A 22,550-nucleotide genomic window follows, 5' to 3' on the forward strand; every position below is an offset into this window, starting at 1 on the left:
GAAAGAGCGTCAGAACTATTATCTGTGTGTGAGAGAGCGAGAGAGAGAACTATTATCTGTGTGAGAGAGAGAGAGAGAGAGAACTATTATTTGTGTGAGAGAGAGAGAGAGAGAGAGACTGAACTATTATCTCTGAGAGAGAGAGAGAGAACGAGAGAGAGACAGAACTATTATGTGTGTGAGAGAGAGAGAGAACTATTTTCTGTGTGAGACAGAGAGAGACAGAACTATTATCTGTGTGAGAGAGAGAGAGAACTATTATCTGTCTGAGAGACAGAGAGAGAGAGAGACAGAACTGTTATCTGTGTGAGAGAGAGAAAGCGACAGAACTATTATCTGTGTGTGAGAGAGAGAAATAGAGAGAGAGAGACAGATAGAGAGACTGAACTATTATCTGTGTGAGAGAGAGAGAGACTGACAGAACTATTATCTGTGTGTGAGACAGAGAGAGAGAGAGAAAACTATTATCTGTGTGTGAGAGAGAGAGAGAAACAGAACTATTATCTGTGCGAGAGAGAGACAGAACTATTATGTGTGAGACAGAGAGAGAGAGACAGAACTATTATCTGTGTGAGAGAGAGAGAGAGAGAGAGAACTATTATCTGTGTGAGAAAGAGACAACTATTATCTGTGTGTGTGAGAGTGAGAGAGAGAGACAGAAATGTTATCTGTGTGAGAGAGAGAAAGCGACAGAACTGTTATCTGTGTGTGAGACAGAGAGAGAGAGCGAGAGAGAGAGAGAGAGAGAGACAGACCGAACTATTATGTGTGTGAGACAGAGAGACAGAGAGAGAGAGAGAGAGAGACAGAACTATTATCTGTGTGTGACAGAGAGAGAGAGAGAGAGACAGAAATATTATCTGTGTGTGAGAGAGAGAAATAGAGAGAGACAGAGAGAGACAGAACTATTATCTGTGTTTGAGAGAGAGAAATAGAGAGAGACAGAGAGAGACAGAACTATTATCTGTGTGAGAGAAATGGAGAGAGAGAGAGACAGAACGATTATCTGTGTGTGAGACAGAGAGAGAGACAGAGAGAGAGAGAGACAGAACTATTATCTGTGAGAGAGAGAGAGAGAGAGACAGAACTATTATCTGTGAGAGAGAGAGAGAGAGAGAACTATTATCTGTGTGTGAGGGAGAGAAATAGAGAGAGAGAGACAGAACTATTACCTCAGAGAGAGACAGAGACAGAACTATTATCTGTGTGAGAGAGACAGAACTATTATCTGTGTGTTTGTGTGTGAGAGAGAGAGAGAGAGAACTATTATCTGTGTGTGTGAGAGAGAGAGAGAGAGAGAGAGAGACAGAACTATTATCTGTGTGTGTGAGAGAGAGAGATAGAGAGAGACAGAACTATTATCTGTGTGAGCCCGAGAGAGAGAGAGAGAGAGATAGAGAGAGAGACAGAACTATTATCTGTGTGAGAGAGAGACAGAACTATTATCTGTGTTTGTAAGAGAGAGAGAGAGAGAGAGACAGGACTATTATCTGTGTGTGAGAGAGAGAGAGAGAAAGAGAGAGAGAGACCGAATTATTACCTGTGTGTGAGAGAGTGAAAGAGAGAGAGAGAGACAGAACTATTATCTGTGTGAGAAATAGAGAGAGAGAGACAGAACTATTCTCTCTGTGTGTGAGAGAGAGGGAGAGAGAGAGAGAGAGAGAGAACTACTATCTGTGTGTGAGACAGAGAGAAACAGAACTGTTATCTGTGTGAGAGAGAGAGAAAGAACGACAGAACTATTATCTGTGTGAGACAGAGAGAGAGAGAGACAGAGAGAGAGACAGAACTATTATCTGTGTGTGAGAGGGAAATAGAGAGAGAGAGACAGAACTATTATCTGTGTGAGAAATAGAGAGAGAGAGACAGAACTATTATCTGTGTGTGAGACAGACAGAACTATTATCTGTGTGTGAGACAGAGAGAGAGAGACAGAGAGAGAGAGACAGAACTATTATCTGTGTGTGAGAGAGAGAAATAGAGAGAGAGAGACAGAGAGACAGACCGATTATCTGTGTGAGAGAGAGAGAGAGACAGAGATACAGAACTATTATCTGTGTGAGATATAGAGAGACAGAACTATTATCTGTGCGAGAGAGAGAGACAGAACTATTATCTGTGTGCGAGAAAGAGAGAACTATTATCTGTCTGAGAGACGGAGAGAGAGAGAGAGAGAGAGAGACAGACAACTATTATCTGTGTGTGTGAGAGAGAGAGAGAGAGAGAGAGAGAGACAGAGAGAGAGAGAGAGAGACAGGACTGTTATCTGTGTGAGAGATAGAGAGACAGAACTATTATCTGTGTGAGACAGAGAGAGAGAGACAGAACTATTATCTGTGTGAGAAAGAGACAGAACTATTATCTGTGTGTGTGAGAGAGAGAGAGACAGAAATGTTATCTGTGTGAGAGAGAAAGCGACAGAACTGTTATCTGTGTGTGAGACAGAGAGAGAGAGAGCGAGAGAGAGAGAGAGAGAGAGAGAGAGACAGACCGAACTATTATGTGTGTGAGACAGAGAGACAGAGAGAGAGAGAGAGAGAGACAGAACTATTATCTGTGTGTGACAGAGAGAGAGAGAGAGACAGAAATATTATCTGTGTGTGAGAGAGAAATAGAGAGAGAGAGACAGAGAGAGACAGAACTATTATCTGTGTGTGAGAGAGAGAAATAGAGAGAGACAGAGAGAGACAGAACTATTATCTGTGTGAGAGAAATGGAGAGAGAGAGAGACAGAACGATTATCTGTGTGTGAGAGTGAGAGAGAGAGAGACAGAAATGTTATCTGTGTGAGAGAGAAAGCGACAGAACTGTTATCTGTGTGTGAGACAGAGAGAGAGAGCGAGAGAGAGAGAGAGAGAGAGAGAGAGACAGACCGAACTATTATGTGTGTGAGACAGAGAGACAGAGAGAGAGAGAGAGAGAGACAGAACTATTATCTGTGTGTGACAGAGAGAGAGAGAGAGACAGAAATATTATCTGTGTGTGAGAGAGAAATAGAGAGAGAGAGAGAGAGAGAGAGAGAACTATTATCTGTGAGAGAGAGAGAGAGAGAGAGACAGAACTATTATCTGTGAGAGAGAGAGAGAGAGAACTATTATCTGTGTGTGAGGGAGAGAAATAGAGAGAGAGAGACAGAACTATTACCTGAGAGAGAGACAGAGACAGAACTATTATCTGTGTGAGAGAGAGACAGAACTATTATCTGTGTGTGTGAGAGAGAGAGAGAGAGAGGTGGAGAGAGAGGGAGAGAGACAGAGAGAGAGAGAGAGACAGGACTGTTATCTGTGTGAGAGAGAGAGAGAGAGAAACAGAACTGTTATCTGTGTGTGTGTGAGAGAGGGAGAGAGAGAGAGAGAGAGAGACAGAGAGAGAGAGAGAGAGAGAGAGAGAGAGAGACAGGTCTGTTATTTGTGTGAGAGATAGAGAGACAGAACTATTATCTGTGCGAGAGAGAGAAAGCGACAGAACTGTTATCTGTGTGTGAGACAGAGAGAGTGAGAGAGAGAAAGACAGAGAGAGAGACAGAACTATTATCTGTGTGTGAGAGAGAGAAATAGAGAGAGACAACTATTATCTGTGTGAAAGAGATCGAGAGAGAGAGAGAGAGAGACAGAACGATTATCTGAGAGAGAGAAAGAGAGAGAGAGAGACAGGACTATTATCTGTGTGAGAGAGAGAGAGAGAGAGAGACAGAACTATTATCTGTGTGTGTGAGAGAGAGAGAGAGCGACAGAACTATTATCTGTGTGAGAGAGAGAGAGAGAGAAAACTATTGTGTGTGTGTGTGAGAGAGCGAGAGAGAGAGAGATAACTATTATCTGTGTGTGTGTGTGTGTGTGTGTGTGTGTGTGTGTGTGTGTGTGTGTGTTTCTTTAGGGTGGAGCACGCAGGGGAGATGAGAATCAAACCAGGACTAAGAAAATGTAAGAAGTAAATGTACACACACACACCCACACCCACACACCCACTCACCCACTCACCCACACACCCACACACCCACACACCCACACACCCACTCACCCACACACCCACTCACCCACACACCCACTCACACACACACCCACTCACACACACACCCACTCACACACCCACTCACAGTATTTGTGATCTCTCCTCTAATGTGTCTTCTTGTGTGCAGATGCGTGTGATCTCACACTGGACCCAAACACAGCACACACACGTCTCTCTCTGTCTGAGGGGAACAGAAAGGTGACGTGTGTGAAGCAGCAGCAGTCGTATCCTGATCATGCAGAGAGATTTGATTACTGGGAGCAGGTTGTGTGTAGAGAGAGTCTGACTGGACGCTGTTACTGGGAGGTTGAGTGGAGTGGGAGGGAGGCTGATATATCAGTGACATATAAAGGAATCAGCAGGAAAGGACGCAGTAGTGACTGTGTGTTTGGATGTAATCTAAAGTCCTGGAGTCTGAGCTGCTCTGATAACAGTTACACTGTCTGGCACAATAAGAAGAAAACTGCCATCTCTGCCCCCTCCAGCTCCAACAGAGTAGGAGTGTATCTGGACTGGCCCGCCGGCACTCTGTCCTTCTACAGCGTCTCCTCTCACGCACACACACTCACACACTTACACACACTCCACTCCACATTCACTGAGCCCCTCTATGCAGGGTTTTGGGTTTGGGGTTCTGACTCCTCAGTGTGTGTGTGTGAGCTAGAATAGCCTCCTGTGTCCTGGAGGAACACCTGAGTCTGCAGGGAAACACACAACTGGTGAACATCATACACACATGCCTGCTGAGTATAAAATACACACACACACACACACACACACACACACACACACACACACACACACACACACACACACTTTGCTCTTTCTCTCACACACACACTCGCACTCTACACCTCTCTTGCACGCGCGCACACACACTCACACAAAATACACCCTTATCTCTCACACACACTCCTCTACACACACAACTAGTGGACATCATAATACACACATTTCCTTACACATACACACACACCTCTCTCTTTCTCTCTGCCACACACACACACACACACACACACACACACCTCTCTTTCTCTCTGCCACACACACACACACACTTTGCTCTTTCTCTCACACACAAACACACTCTGCACTTCTCTCTTCACACATGCGTGCGCGCGCACACACACACACACACACACACACACACACACACACACACACACACACTACACCCTTGTGTGTGTGTGTCTCTCTCTCACACAGACACACACACAAAATACCACAAAATACACCTGTATCTTTCTCACACACATACACAGCTCTCTCACACACACTCTTACACACACTCTTACACACACTAAACTTCCTTCTCACACATACACGCTACACACCTCTGTCATACACTCTATACCTCTCACTCTCACACACACCACTCACTCACTAACACACAGTACATCTCTCCGTAACACACACATAATACACTTCTTTCACACAAACGCATACACAATCCACCTCTCTCTCTCTCTCACACGCACACACACATACTTTGTCTTTCACACACAAACATGCACTCTACACGTCTCTCACATACACACACACACAGCCTGTCACATACACACACATAATATACCTGTCTCTCTCTCTCTCTCTCTCTCTCTCTCACACACACACACACACGAACGCACACACACCACCTCTCTCTTTCTCTCTCTCACACACTCACACACATACACAGACACACCTCTCACTCACACACACTCTTACACACACAAACACACAGTAGATCTCTCTGTGTCACACACACACACACACACACACACACACACACACACACACACACTACAAGTCTCTTACACAAATGTATGCACACACACACTCACACATACACAGACACCTCTCTCTCACACACACTACAGTTCTTTCTCACACATACACGGTACACATCTTTCTCTGTCTCTTACACACACTACACCTGTCTCTCTCTGTCATACACACACACAAGCACACACCTCTCACACACACAAACACACAGTACATCTCTCTCTCTCACACACACACACACACACACACACACACACACACACACACACCTCTCTCACACACACCTCTCTCACACACACCTCTCTCACACACACCTCTCTCACACACACAAACAGTACAAATCTCTGTGACACACACACACACACACACACTCTCTCTCTCACCCCTCTCTCTCTCTCACACACACACACACACAATACTACAAAATACACCTGTATCTTTCTCTTACACACATACACACACACCTCTCTCACACACACTCTTACACACACTACACTTCGTTCTCACACATACACGCTACACATCTTTCTCTGTCTCTTACACACACTACACCTGTCTGTCATACACACACACGAACACACACCTCTCTCACACACACACACACACACAGTACATCTCTGTGACACACACACACACACACACTACAAGTCTCTTACACAAACGTATGCACGCACACACACACACACACACACACACACACAGAAGTGTCTTACACAAACGTATGCACACACAAAACACCTCTCTCTCTCTCTCTCACACACACACACACACACAAAATACACCTTTATCTTTCTCTCATACACATACACACACACACACACACTTCTCACACATACACGTTACACATCTCTCTCTGTCATTCACTCTATACCTCTCACTCTCTTTCACACACACACACACACACACACACAACCACTCACACAGACACTTTAAACCTCTCCCTCTCTCTCTCACACACACACAATAAATGATGTTCAAATAATAGACTGAGCTGCAGTTGATTTCTGTACATATGACATAAATACTGTTCTACAAGTTACACATGCTGTGGAATCATAACCTCACTGTGTTAAACTCTGTACAAATCTACACATTAAAGGTGGAAATCTTTGGAAACTGAAAGGTTTTTCATTTTGTTTTCTGAGTGTTGGAGTGACACAGATACAGATGTTGTACACAGTATGAGTGAAATGTATTATAGAAATGTATTGTAAATATTTGAGATGAAATATTATTCTTATAATATGTTACTAGAGTTTAAGTATAATGTTTATCTAGCCAGAAAAGTCTGTATATTTGATTGAAGTAGGTAAGACAAAAGTAGATTAAGAGAAAAATAACATACCTGTGATTATTTTTGTGGAGAGACTTCCATGTTGTTTTGGAGGGAAAAGAAACCGTAGTGTGTTAAAGGGGACTTTTATGGAGAATACGCCTGCCCAAAGACAGGAAGTGACATCACCTCATTTGCTGTTTTTCCATATTTAAGTTTTTAAGGGAAAATTCAAGAGTGATGTTTTGAAGTTGATTGATATTGGAGAATTTATGATTGCTGGACTTTTATTCTTGTAAATGCTAAATTTTCCTTTTTTGAACATTTTTGTATGTTTTTGATGGGATGTGGTTTTTCTTTTGCACTGGAGCACTGGGAGCCAATAAAAACCTTTTCTTTTGTATCCACTTGGAGTGCTTAATGTTACTGCCAGATATTACTGCATTACAGTAGTCCAATCTTGATGTAATAAATGCATGGACCATCTTTTCTGCATCATGTGAGGAGAGTGTTTGATTTAAATTGTGAATGTGCTCATTATACCAAGGTACTAATTTTTTGTCCCTAATGATTGTATTCTTAAGTGGAGCAACATCATTAAAGGTGCACAGGAACAGCACAAACAAAGCACACGGGGCAGAGCTGGGCAGAGATCTATTAATAATAAAGACAGAAACAAGGGCAGTTAAATTCCAAACTTATATCATTCTAAAGGTCTGGAGTACCAAGAGCTGAGCAAAGAGAACAGTGCCCTCACTCAGCTGGTCCGGAAATACAGTTCAGCATTAACACAGTAACACTACACTAACACACTAACACTACACATGCTGAGGACCAGAAAATAACAGCAAACCCAATCAGAATCACCAGAATTACAAACAACATCACTTATTGGGAAACTCAATCAAAATGTTATGTGGCCCTAAATCAAAGGTACAGCGTGGTAGATTACCTAAGAACAGTCTGATCCAAAACTGAGGTCCACCCTGACCAAGTACAGACTCAGTGACCACCGCCTGGCCATAGAGACCAGCAGACATAAACAGTGCTGTTTACCTGAAGAGCAGAGACTGTGTCAGCAGTGCCAGGACTATAAGACCCAGACAAAGCTGCACTTTCTGAATGAATGTACAACATTTAGACAGATTAGAACTAAATTCTTTAAGAAAATTAGCCACGTATTCCTTGAGTTTAAAAATCTCCCTGATGAGGAGAAGCTGCTGTATGTTGTTGGTGAACATAAAGAGTTCAGCACACTGGCAGCGCTGTACGTTCACTCCTGCCACAGTCTGAGGGACAGTGAGTGACCGAGTCACATACCAGAGACACAGAGACATTATTATTATTATTATTATTGTTATTATTATTGATATTATTATTATTATTATTATTGGCATTGTTATTATTACTATTATTATTATTATTATTATTATTATTATTGGTTTATTACTATTATTATTATTACTATTATTATTGGTATTGGTATTATTATTATTATTATTGGTATTATTGGTATTATTATTGGTATTATTATTATTATTATTATTATTATTGGTATTATTATTATTATTATTGGTATTATTATTGGTATTATTGGTATTATTATTGGTATTGGTATTGGGTGTGTTGTAGTTCTATTATTATTGTTGTTGTTACTAATATTGTAAGCGGTTATATTGTTGTTGTCATCTGCTGTTAGTGTTAATGTCTTTATCAAAGCTTTGGCAAGAGAGAGGGAGATGCACATGGGGACCCAGACTCCTGATGGAGGGAGAGAGAGAGAGAGAGAGAGAGGGGGAGAGAGAGAGAGAGAGAGAGAGAGAGAGAGAGAGAGAGAGAGGGAAGGAGGGCCACACTGTGACAGACTCTGAATGGAGGGAGAGAGTCTCCACTTCTCCATCTGGAGTCCTGGTCCCCTCCCTCTCTCTCCCTACATCCGTAGTCCCGTACGGCTCTCTCTCTCTCTCTCTCTCTCTCTCTCTCTCTCTCTCTCTCTCTCTTTCTCTCTCTCTCTCTCTCTCTCTCTCTCTCTCTCTCTCTCTCTCCAGCCTCTTCTTCTACCTGAGGAGAACCATCTAAGTCAATATTTTCCATCTCTTGGTATGATCTATAGTCACTGGTATACAGCCTAGTTTAGAACTGTGCTGCTCTTCTACGAATCTCCACAGGATCTGAGAGTACAGTACCAGACTTCAAGGCATGTATCCATCTGCTCTGACCATGTTTATGCTCTAAACCAAAGAAAAACTTGGACAGAGAGTTGTGATGGAAAATGTTACGAAACTATGTATTATGTGATTCATATAAAATCACACTGATCCTTTTGCTCGTAAATTAATAATGCTGTTTGCACATTTGTATCCGCCTGTTGCTGATTAAGTTGAACATGTATCAGGAACTGTTAACATCAAGGTCAACTTGACACACAACCCACACTGTTTGGAGTCAGTTTGGGTTGGTTTGTGGAAAAAACCAAGCCGAGAGCTGATTGGCTTATAGCCACAGCAACAAAGGAAAGAAGAGATGCTTAAGAAAAGATGATTGGTTAAAGACAGCACAGGAGTAGTATAACTAGCCACGGTTTTGTATACTCGGGGCTCCCTACCTGAGGAGAGCCAAACATTTATTTTATTCTTTTTCTTATTAAATTACTCTCTTAATCACGTCTGACTTGCTGTTTGTTCAAAATTCCACAACAGAGTACATCTGTGTCACGTTCTGAAAAGGAGAACACACCAGAGCCCCCTGTACCTTTACCCCAAGCAGGTCGGCTAGTTTTTTTTTTTTCTTTTTTACTTTAAGAGCCTCAATATCCTCCATTACAAATTGTGGAACCCAGCTGTTGGGAAGGGGCAGAGCCACGCCCCCAGACATGACACAGCCACGCCCCCTGACATGACACAGCCACGCCCCCAGACATGGTGCTATTGTGACTAAGGAAGGCTTTACCTTCTCACTCTCCCAGCCAGTCTGCTTCATTCTGTCTATCACTATGAGTTTCTTGAGCAAAATCTACATCATTTCCTTTAAATTTGATTAACTGAAAAAACTGTGTTCTTTTATTCACATCCCTGGCCCCATTAAGTGTTGCCACACCGCACACACTCATTTTGAAAATGAACATTAAATCTAAACAAAAAAGTGACACAAAAATTAAGCAATCTTCTTACCTTCATCGTTAAGTTGCAGGTTTAGATCAGTAAAACCTTCCTCCTATAAATTGCTTCTCAAACACTGAAAAGACTGTATAAAACCTGCCAGATCTGGAAAGTCCTCTTCCACCCGAACCCGTTTTGCATGTTTTGTATTTTCCAAGAATGTTCTGATCATTTTCAAAGTACACATTTCTCGAGGTCCACAGGGCTGTTAATAAATTCACATTCAAATACCAATTCAAATTTGGCTCAAAATATTCCAGTCTATCATACAACCAATTCTGCTATATGGTTGTGAACCATTTCACTGCGAGTTATACTGTGTATGACTATGTATGTGACAAATAAACCAAACTTGAAGTGTGAGGGCCACTCACAATGGATCAAACACCCAGCTGAAATTATGCACTCTGAATTTTGTAAAAATATCCTGAAAGTGCACAGGAAAACAACAAATAATGCCTGTAGAGCTGAATTAGGCCAATTTACACTATTATTCCAAATTCAAAAAAGGATTTTTAAATACTGGCTATACTTTAAAAAAAACGGAGACTACCACTGGTACCACTATAAAGCCCTGCAGTGCCAATAGCTGAGCAGAGAAAGGAGTCCCTTCACACAGCTGGTTCCCTCACACAGCTGGTCCCCTCACACAGCTAGTACCCTCACACAGCTGGTCCTGACACTGAGTTCATTAACAAACACTAACACTGTAACACACCAGGACCAGTCTGAAATACAAACAATCAGACCAAACCAAATGATAACACTACAAAAGCTAAACTACATTACCCGTTGGAACACACAAACACAAGCTCAAAGCAAAATGCACTGTTATCTGACCCTAAAATGTCAGTAAATGTAGCAGACTACCTGTACAAAGTGAGTGACATTAAACACAGAAACACGGTGACAATGTACAGACTCAGGGAACACAGCCTGCCCATCCAGACCAGCCAATATAAGTCATGCAGTCTGCAGAAGAGCAGAGACTCTGTCAGCAGTGTAAAAATGACACTGTAGAGACAGAGCTGCACTTTCTCACTGAATGTGAAACATTCAGTCAAACACAACAAATTTACTTTACAAAATTTGAGACGACCGACCCCAACTCTAAGTATCTATCGAACACTGACAAATTGTCCATCCTATTGGGTGAAAAGAAAGCAGCGCTTTAACTAGACAATATACAGCTACAGAAAAAAATAAGAGACCACTCCAATTGTTTCTTAAATCAGCATCTCCACATGTACAGCAGCCCTTCCATTCAAGTGTTTGTTGAAATCCTTCACAGACACACCTCATTCTACTTAATGAGATGTTGAATAGGTGATCACCTTAACAAAATCCTGTTCTAACGAGCAACAGGATAAAAACCACTGCTGCTGTTATCACTATTCTCTTGTTATAGAACCAGCTGGATGGGAAAAACAGTGCTAGGACTACCCAAAAATTAGTATAGTCAAAATACAGCTACAGACCATGCCAAAAGAGTTGAAAAGAAAGTTTCTTAATCAGGAAAGCTTTACTGGCAGACGGATACAGTGAGCATCAGGTTGCTTCTATCTTGAAAATTTCAAAAACTGTGGTTCATAAGTACACGGTCCAGCAGCAAACACATGGGACAACAACAGCTCCAGACTGGCAGAGGTCAAAACGACTCTCTTCCAACCATGATGATCGCCGCCTCATTCGAATGTCACTTAACACCCGTAAGATGATGTCAAGTGACCTACAAAATAAATGGCATGCAGCAGCTGGGGTGAATTGCACAGCGAGGATGGTTCTAAACAGGCTTCTGGAGGCAGGGCTGAGGTCATACAAAGCTAGAAAAAAGCTCTTTGTCAATGAGAAGCAAAGAAGAACCAGACTGAAGTTTGCAAAAGTCCATAAGGATTGGACCGTAGAGGACTGGAGTAAGGTCATCTTCTCTGATGAGTGCAATTTTCAGCTTTGTCCAACATCTGGTCATGTAATGGTTAGAGGGAGACCTGGAGAAACCTACAAACCAGAGTGTCTTGCACCCGCTGTGAAATTTGGTGCAGGATCGGTGATGATCTGGGGGTGTTTCAGCAAGGCTGGAATCGGGCAGATTTCTCTTTGTGAAGGACACATAAATCAAGCCACTTACCAAACTGTGCTGGAAGAAACTTGCTTCCTTCTGCTCTGATAATGTTCCCCAACTGTGATGATTTTTTTTTCAGCAGGGCGATGCACCATGTCACACAGCCAGGTCAATCAAAGTGTGGATGATGTACCACCAGATCAAAAGCCTATCATGGTCAGCCCAATCTCCAGACCTGAACCCCATTGAAAATCTCTTGAATGTGATCAAGAGGAAGATGGATGGTCACAAGCCATCAAACAAAGCTGAGCTCCTGGAATTTCTTTGCCAGGAGTGGCAAAAAGTTATCCAACAGCAATGTGAAAGACTAGTGGAAAGCATACCAAGACACATGAAAGCTGTGATCAGGGTTATTTCACCAAATATTGATTTCTTGACTCATCCTAAGTTGAAATATTAGTACTGTGTTGTTGAGCTTGTTTTCTTTACATTATTTGTGGTCTGAAATTTCTGGAACTGTTTTGTTATTTTGACCATTAGTCATTTTCATTAAAAAATCATGCTCTAAAATACAATATTTTTATCTGGAATTTGGAAGAAATGTTGCCAGTAGTTTATAGAATAAAACAAAACTGCTCAGCCTGGTCAAACACATACCCATCAACTGTAAAACTAGAGAAACTGTTAATTTTGTAGTGGTCTCTTATTTCTTTTCTGGAGCTGTGTGTGTGTGTGTGTGTGTGTGTATGTATATATATATATATATATATATATATATATATATATATATATATATATATATATATATATATATATGTGTGTGTGTGTGTGTGTGTGTGTGTGTGTGTGTGTGTGTGTGTTTTTATTTAATTAAAAAATGGTACCAATTGAGAACTTAAATGAACATTTAACACTGTTATTTTCTGCACTGTTTGCTTAAGTATATCTGTACTCTGTCAGCAGGGCACTTATTTTAAATAAAAATCTCCACAGGTAATAAAAAATAAATAAAGAAGACCCACCCCTCACCCCCCGCCCAACCTTCTCAGTCGACGGCAGGAAGGAAAACAACAATGCCAGTGCTGATTATAAAAAAGACATTTAATTGGCCAATGAATCGGTCGACCACTACTTCACCCTGTGCTTCATGATAAACAACTGACATGGTGAGGTCTCGTACGGAGGTCTAGGATCCATTCCTCAGCTATGATTCTACACCAATAAATTCCCCTCCAAAAAAAGAAACCCAGTTACCATAGCAACATGTTGTCATGGTTAGTCCTTCCCAGCTTCTGTGTTCCATGTTTTCCCTGTCTTGTGTATTTTAGTTCCATTCCATCATTTCGTTTTCTCCGCCCCTCGTTTGATTTTCCACACTTGTCCCTCGTTTAGTTCATGTATTTAAACACTGTCTTCTTGCCCTTCTCTTGGCTGTTCATTGCATTTGTGTGTTCATTGTGGTTGTTAGGCTTCAGTGCGTTTGGTGAATGTTTTTGAAAGCCCGTATATGCATGTATTTAAGTTTGTACTCCGTGCCTTCGTGTTTCCTAGACTTTGTTATAGCCTGCTTCCCCTGTTTTCCTTCATGTGTTTTGTTTGTTTGCTCATGTATCCACGTACGCTCCGTGTTGGCTCCATCACCCTGGACTGCTACAGTGACTCTGATTTTGGATTTGCCCATAATAAATCTCGTTCTTCTCCACACTTGCGTCCGCCTCCTTACCGCTCACTTACATATGTACAGGTCATTTACTGAACAGTTCTGTGGTTACCACTGTATTCATCACCCATTCCACACTGCCACTCAGTTTTTAACTGTTTATATGTGATTGTCATGTAAGAGAGAGTTAAACAGATGAAATATAAATGACCACTGTGAACCACAAACATTACTGGGTGCTGAAATAGATTCAGTAATGAAACTTCATTAATTCTAGTTAACAAAAACCTTATAGCCAGACCTGCCTAATCATGAACACACAACTAATTAGATCAGGAAACTAAGCTGTCCTTTAGACACACTTACACACCACCATAAAATAGACTAATAAACATTATCTACATGTAGCCCTGTGGGGAAAGGAATGTGTATATGATGTTATATGTGTATGTATGTATAAGTACTGTATATATTTATTTCCTTTCTTCTTGTTGTTTGAAGGAGAAACGGTGAAATTGTTTACAGTTTTTCATGTGTATACTTGATTTCTGTGAGCATTATTGTCACAGACTGCTACTCCCCCATAAGTCATGTGGTGAGGCTCGCCGCGTGCAGGGGGATCCACACGTACTGTGAATAAATGTTTTGTAACCACACCACTTCGGGATTACATACACAGGGTTTATTGTTAAGTGTCAATGTGTCTATTTAAACCCTGTCCGTGTGTCCCTTTGTTGGTCATTGTTGCTACATGTGTGTTAACTCCTGGCCCTGTAGCAGTCAGTGATGGTGTAGTAATTATGCTGTGTGTTAATATGTAAATGTAGTCAGTGATGGTGCAGTAATTATGGTGTGTGTTAATATGTAAATGTAGTCAGTGATGGTGCAGTAATTATGCTGTGTGTTAATATGTAAATGTAGTCAGTGATGGTGCAGTAATTATGTTGTGTGTTAATATGTAAATGTAGTCAGTGAGGGTGCAGTAATTATGCTGTGTGTTAATATGTAAATGTAGTCAGTGATGGTACAGTAATTATGCTGTGTGTTAATATGTAAATGTAGTCAGTGATGGTGCAGTAATTATGCTGTGTGTTAATATGTAAATGTAGTCAGTGATGGTGCAGTAATTATGCTGTGTGTTAATATGTAAATGTAGTCAGTGATGGTGCAGTAATTATGCTGTGTGTTAATAAGTAAATGTAGTCAGTGATGGTGCAGTAATTATGCTGTGTGTTAATATGACAGACTGGAGCTTCAGCAGTGATCATAGTTATGACGGAGCACAGGTGGTGATCAGGGTGGTGGTTGTTGTTGTTGTTGTTGTTGTTGTTGTTGTTGTTGTGTACACCCCCCCCCCTACTGGTTCATTCACTTTGAACTCTGAATATATTTCTATTCTACATTTACAACAATATCTCTCTACAATATCTCTCCTCATTCTCACCCCTCATTCTTCTCACTCCTCATTCTCACCCCTCACTCCTACTTACTCTCACCCCTCACTCCTACTCACTATCACTCCTCACTTGTACTCACTATCACCCCTCACTTTTACACACTCTCACCCCTCACTCCTACTCCTCACTTTCACAACTCACTCTCACCCTTCACTCTTACTCCTCACTCCAAGTGAGATACTAGTGATGGCCCCTACTGTGCCGAGGCTTCAGAGCACATGTTGAGAGATCCAGGAAGTCTTTTATGAAACATGTATGGAGACTTGCTTCTTTAAGGACAAATGACACCTGAAACCTCACTGGTTCAGGAAGCATTTCAAATGTTAGTGCAATTTATGAACACACATAAAGTGCAATGGATCCATGCAAAATTTGCATGTTTGTGTTCTGTCAATTTGCCTGTGACATTGATGAGCTTGTTTTCACGGAGCCTGCTAAAAGGAAAAGGGTTTCCCTTGTATGGAAACACTTTGAGCAGATCTCTCCAAATAAGGTATTGCACATAATATGCCTGTAAATAATGAAATGTGTTAATACTATAATATTCACAAGTCATTTTTTCCATTCCAAGCCACTGGGATACAACAACAACACCTCATCTATGTTATTGTACTTGTCATGTATAATGAGGGGGATAGAGTTGGATCCAGCCAAGGTGGGTATGCGTTTCCAATTTTCATATTTGTTAATCAACCATCATAATAATGACATTGACCACAATGCTACATTCATCACACACATCACAAAATAAAAACAAAACATGTGCACATGTTCATGTAATTACTTCTGACATGCAAATACTGTAATTAAACCATAACCTAATTTTATTTTATTCACTGTTAACATTAATATGCATATATATATATATATATATATATATATATATATATATATATATATATATATATATATATATATATATAATGTGTATATACTGTATATATATATTTATATACTGCATTATTCTCTGCACCTTACATGTTATTTGTAGTTTGGATTGGATTACAAAGTGTAAAAATGACAAAGTGTAATCTAATCTTTACAAAGCAGTGACCAGAAAGGAAGAGCTGGATGAGGCTTTGGTCTTCATGATTGTTAGAGACACACAGCCATTTAGCACAGTTGAGGATAAAGGCTTCAGGGACTTCGTAGCAAAATTTGATCCAACCTATATTTTCCCAACTAGGAAAGTATGTGTGGTGACATGGATAAATTATGAGAGTAGTATTAAAAAAATAATATTTTCTTCCTTCCCTTTAGACCGCAAAGGCCATGGTTGAGACCAAATATCAACAAGAGAAAGAGAAGAGCAAAGTTGAGGTCCAGAAAGTTCCTGCAGTGAGTGTGACAGCAGACAAACTACTTGGCTGTGACCTGCCATTTTATAGATGACAACACATGTCTGAAGTGCACATTACTCGGTGTAGTGAAATTCCCACAGGCGCACACAGCTGAAAATTTGGCCTGTGTGAAATCCTCTCTTATGGAAGAATGGGAAATAAAATCCAAAGTAACATGTCTAGTTACTGATGGCGCATCTGATATGATTGCCTGTGGCAAACAGCTGAAGCTGCATCATGCCTTCTGCATTGCTCACACCCTGAATATAGTTGTTAAAAAAGCTCTTGAACTAACCCCAATGCTGTCTGCCATTCCTACAAAGGCAAGGAAGCTGGTGGGCTATTTTAGAAGCAGCACAACTGTCAAAGTTAGTAACATTATTTTCACATTTGTTTACACATTGTTTTATATTGCTACATATGTAACGTTTAGGTTTGTATTGTTAAAGGAGAAGCTGGACCTTGTTCAAGAGCATATGGGAAAACCAAAAAAGAAACTGATTCAGGAGGTTGAAACAAGGTGGTACAGCAGCTTTCAAATGCTGGAGCGATTAGTAGAACTCAGGGAGCCTGTAAGCACTGGCAGGCTTACAAACTGGTATTCCTGCTCTGACCTCCGATGAGTACAATAATGTTTGTGAGCTCCTGTCTATACTGTCTCCTTTTCACACGGCCACTGTGGTGCTCTCAGAGGAGAAAAAGGTATCTGGCTCCAAAGTGGTGCTATTATTGAAAATGGTGGAAAAGATGCTCCAGGAAGAGGCAGCAAAGGTAACGGTAGCTAGTGAACTGGGAGAGACCTCATCAGGCTCCTTAGGGAAAAGCTCCACACAGCATGAGCATTATATCGCTGGGAACGCTGCTAGACCCAAGATACAAATCACTTGGATCCTTTAGCCCAAAAAAGGCAGATGAAGGAATAAAACAACTCACCTTTGAATGTGCCAATGTAATAGGGTCTAGACAGTCACATTCAATACCAGCTGCAGCTTCAACATCACAGGATGCTGTAGCTGAAAGACCTGGTTAGTATTTTTGCATTGGATTAAAGTCAATTTCAGAGTTATAACCTCATTCATATTATCTGGTTTTGCTTCTCAGGAAACAAACTGTGGTGTGATTTTGATGCCACATTCATGGAGGCCAGAAGAACTCACAATATCACTGCTGATGCCACAGTTGAAGTGCAGACCTGGCAGAACTGAAGAAAAGCAGAACACAGGGTCCCCTCCAGTACTGGCAGAGGCAGAGGTGCATATATCCAAATCTCTACAGGCTTGCTGTGGGATACTTGTGCACCCCTGCCTTCTCAGTACCATGTGAAAGTGTTTTCTTCAAAGCTGGGGAAGTTCTTTTCAAAAAGAGAAACCAACTGAGTCCAAGCACAGTGGAAAAAAATATTATTTCTTAATAAAAGTGGATGAAGTCACCACAGTATTCATAAGCATAACCATTTTCCCATCTTTGAAAAACACTGCAACAGTCTTAAAAACATCTCAACATAAACATCTCATGTCCTATTTGGTTTATTTAAACATTGACTGAAATCAACCTGTTTTTTGACACTAGTAGACCTCCAAAACCATTACCTACACATCAAAAACAGAGTAGATGAATGAATGAACCACACAAAATCATATTAAGGTGTTTCTTTAACCTGTGCCAGAAGCAATCAGGGTAAAACACAAGCCAAATATGATGCCTTACTGGCTCCAGAATATTCCTTTCAGTGTCTACAGATAGACTTTACGCACATTCCACCTTGTGGTCAGTTGAAGTACGTGCTAGTGATTGTAGACAGGTTTTCCAAGTGCACTGAGGCGTTTCCTTGTTCTAAGGAAGACTTTCAACAGGCCTGTCATCCCACTGGAACTTACGCTAACTTAATTTAGATTTAAAAAACTGATCAAAATGTTTCCTCTTTCATTTAAATCTTCACATCCTTGTTCAGGGAAGTCTTGCATCCTTACAGGACTCCCTGGAAGTTCAGGAAACACGTGTAAGAGCCCTGCTATTCACACTGCATTGTGTAACCCTAGTCAGATGTTTCTATCAACAAAAATACAAAACAAAAAGAACAACAAAACTCCCCAAAACTGCAAACCATCATAAAACAATAAAACTGTTCTAGGTACAGCTGCAATGTAATGATTCCTGAAATGTATTTTCATCTCGATCAGTTCCACTCCTTGGTCCTCTGTGTTTCTTCACACCTATAAGGCTTGTCTTGTACATATTTGTTTGTTGGTGGAGTTGTTTGTGTTTACACTGCTTGTTTACATTGCTTGTTCACCTCCTGTCAGAGGGTGAATGTATTTTTTCTGTCATTTAGGCATCTGATAAAGTGACAAAGGAATTAATCTACAAAACCAGAGTCGATCTACTAACAGGTGGTAGTGTTGTAACACTGACAGTGGTAGAAAAGAGAATTTTTTTAAAACCAGAATTTATTTTTCACGTTACATTCTATATTAAATAAAAAATAAATTTACTTCAGATCTCAAGGCAGAGCTGTCTACTGTATGGAAAATGGTAAATTGTTAATACAGAGATTTAATTATGTATTTAATGCAGATCATTCGTATTGGCTGAATGAACCTTTCACTCTTCTGTCATGTCTATCTGCCTAACTATCAGGTGTGTGTGTGTTTGTGTGTTTTTTCTCTCACTCTCTCTCCCTCCCGCACACACACACACACACACACACACACACACATTCTCTCTCTCACATTCTCTCTCTCTCAATGTCACATTCTGTCACTCTCACTCTTGCATACTGGCCTTCGGTAACACTGCCCTCCACCACCTGCACCTCCCGTTATCCACCTGTACCTTGTGGCCTCTGCCCCCTGCCCTGTCCTGCCTTGCCCTGCCCTGCCCTGCCCTTCCACCCCACCTGGCTGACTGAGTGAGTACTTGGCCATTCCAGCCAATCCGAGCATCAGGGTCAGCTGTTACAGAGGACAGACGAGTGTCACACAGTACACTGATCTAAGCCCTCTATTCATCCCTACACTGATCTAAGCCCTCTATTCACCCCTACACTGATCTAAGCCCTCTATTCACCCCTACACTGATCTAAGCGCTCTATTCACCCCTACACTGATATAAGCCCTCTATTCACCCCTAGACTGATCTAAGCCCTCTATTCACCAGTACACTGATCTAAGCCCTCTATTCACCCCTACACTGATCTAAGCCCTCTATTCACCAGTACACTGATCTAATTTAACTGTACTCTTAGCAGTTAGCTAAGTTCTGCAGCATTAAATAGTAAATCTACAGGTCTTTGTGGCCTTCACAAGTACCTGATGAAGCTGTCGATACCTTGTCTGTCATCTTTGGACCGCATGTCATCAGCAGACCATTTTCTAAATCACAGAGACAACACAAGACTCTGTGGTGACCCGCTTCATGTAACTGGTGTAACGGAATTAAATGGAAAAGACGGAGGCGTTCACACTGTAAACCCACATGACTGCAGCCCTGAGAAGTGCCAGCTTTGGAGACCCCCCCCCCCCCCCCAATTTAAATGCAGCACTCAAATGTCTGTGGGTGAATACAGTACAGTGTGCCGCCATTTTGGAAGTAACTCAAACTCATTTTACAAGAATTTCAGTAGTGCACAGTGATGATAAAGACTTAATATTCATACATACACCATACACATCATTATTCAAAGTAATCTAAGCATATGGTTTCAAATAAAACAATAAAGGATTCTGGTACCTAATTTTCTAATGACTGTCTGAAATTCTAGATACCACACAATATAAGCAGATGGACAAACCGATTATGGCACATGCTCTTGACCCACTCAAAGCTGGCATATGATGGATAATTTACACTACTAGTTTCTACTTGAAACATGCTACAAAGGCACCTGTTGTTCTTGTTCATTCGCTGCTATTCCGATATGCCTCTGCCTATAATTCCTGGTGTTTGCACTGCCTGGGTCTATGAAAGCAGGGAGCAGGCGTGTGTGCGTTTGGAAGCGGTCTCAATGTCCGGTCTCTGCTCATCCCAGGAACTGCTACCATTACAAACACTTCAAAAATCCTTCCACTGTCTACATGTTGTAAACACCTTAAAGAGAATTTACATACTGAAACTTGTTCTATGTAATTTATGTGTTCATGGGTTTTATGGTGCCTTATTCTCTCTCTTCATGTGTCTATATATCATGTCAGATAGTGAGTGAAGTGACTGGTCTACATTTTACATCAGTACATCTTTATTTATTTCCACATTTTTTAAACATGGAACTGATTCTTCATAAAGGAGAGCATCAACACCATCACTTGTGAAGTGTTTTTTGTTTTTGTTTTTTAAACATGGAGCTTATCCTCTGTGAGAAAGAGCTCTGACATCTTTTGCAGAGAGTTCGGCTTCCGGTGTAGATCTAAAACGAGAAAGAAATACCATCAGAAACCAAATGGTGTTTAACATTCGAGCTTTCTAAAAAGCAAACTGTTTTTCTCTGCTTCTGAAGAGCCTTACTTTTATGCACACCAAAACTCAGAGCTTGTTCTTGTTCTTCCATGGACTGTCATGCTACTAAATTCATTAAGAACATAAATATATAAAATAGACCACTACTTTACCTTCCTGACAGTTCTTGAGATCCTCCCCATTAGGCGATGTATCCAGTGTGTCTGCCTGGTCTTAGCTTCAGCCACACCAGATACAGTGGTCCTTACTGTTGTCAGCTTTGCAGATCTTGAGCCGTCTGTGGAGGGACAGTAGAGGAACTGGGCCAGATCTTTCCTCTGAATGACCTTAACAAATGATAAGGCTCCTCCAAGCACCAGACCACCACTGATGAATGCTTGGGTCACATTCACATTTTTCCTGGCCTCAATTCTTCTGAGGAGCTCATTATACACAGCTTCAATGACTGAACTGTGGAACTCCTCAGGGAGGTACATCCTATTCTCCACATGCACTCCAGTTGCACTGAACAAAAGCCCATGCACACATTCAGCTGCAGAGGTAAAATGGCCATTCCATGGTTGTGTCACCTGTGACCCAGCAACACTTGTACAGAATTCCTTTTCTACCTTCAGGAAAACTGTACGAAGACAGTGGTGTACTGCACAAAGAGACACAGTAGGAACCCCAAAGCGTGTTGTGCTTATTTGGGGTTCTGAGCCATATGAGGTTCTTTCATTGGTGGAAGCCGTTGATAATTTTACATCGATCATCTGTAACTCAGTATTACAAACAAAAGTGTAAACAGAATAGTTCCACATCAAAAGGCTAAAAAATGGACCGCCCAAAAACCGGTGGGAAAACATAATGAAAATAGTGTCAATACAGGAGGCTAAACTAACTCTAGCCACATGTTAGCTAGCTAGCTAATATTAGATATGAAATACCTAAACCCTACCGTTAGTTAACAAGCTAGCTAGCATTAGCATAGTGAACTAAATACACAAAGCGACATCCTCTGTGGTTGCTGCTAAACACAGATATTGTCTCCGTAGTTATGACAACGGCTACACTTTCCCCAAAACCGACGGCGCACAATTTCCATCGTTTCTAACCTCCCGGTTTCATGAGGATGGAAGGGAAAACTTACCTGATATTCTGCCATGATGCGATCAAAGTCGTTATAACAGAAAACTGCGCAGCACACTAAAATATATATACTCGCTATGTGGCGTCATAATAGACTTGGTTGCCCCGACAACAGCCTTTATGAAGTAGGCAGCAGGGAATGCTGTGAAAATGTATTAATATTCATAAAACCTCCATTCATAATGTTAGCACATTATTGACAATAATTAACAAGACAGAAGGAACATTCTTGATTAATGTCGTCT

At 41.1% G+C, this 22,550-nt stretch overlaps 1 protein-coding gene and 2 long non-coding RNA genes across 4 annotated transcripts in view; 2 read left to right on the forward strand and 1 right to left on the reverse strand.

Moving 5' to 3' along the window:
* Positions 1-4,680, forward strand: part of LOC118241308 (NACHT, LRR and PYD domains-containing protein 12-like) — a 152,013-nt gene extending 147,333 nt beyond the window's left edge. Inside the window, exons 11-12 of the mRNA XM_035525960.1 lie at positions 3,877-3,923; positions 4,139-4,680. Of these exons, the coding sequence (XP_035381853.1) occupies positions 3,877-3,923; positions 4,139-4,680 (589 nt within the window). The remainder of the gene's footprint in view (positions 1-3,876; positions 3,924-4,138) is intronic.
* Positions 4,681-15,790: 11,110 nt separating this feature from the next.
* On the forward strand, positions 15,791-16,690 carry LOC118241361. Its single transcript, XR_004776016.1, has 3 exons — positions 15,791-15,878; positions 15,957-16,040; positions 16,646-16,690. It is a non-coding gene; the product is annotated as an uncharacterized LOC118241361 (long non-coding RNA).
* A 4,365-nt stretch (positions 16,691-21,055) lies between these two features.
* LOC113569487 lies at positions 21,056-22,478 on the reverse strand. 2 transcript variants are annotated; one of them, XR_004776017.1, is made up of 3 exons: positions 22,307-22,478; positions 21,330-21,454; positions 21,056-21,127 (listed from the first exon to the last, which is right to left on the reverse strand). It is a non-coding gene; the product is annotated as an uncharacterized LOC113569487 (long non-coding RNA). The 2 variants fall into 2 exon arrangements; XR_003409785.2 differs by lacking the exon at positions 22,307-22,478 and having other exon boundaries at positions 21,330-21,577.
* Positions 22,479-22,550: the final 72 nt, after the last annotated feature.

Source organism: Electrophorus electricus, chromosome 5 (assembly GCF_013358815.1).
Source record: "Electrophorus electricus isolate fEleEle1 chromosome 5, fEleEle1.pri, whole genome shotgun sequence".
In the NCBI taxonomy this organism is placed as follows: domain Eukaryota; kingdom Metazoa; phylum Chordata; class Actinopteri; order Gymnotiformes; family Gymnotidae; genus Electrophorus; species Electrophorus electricus.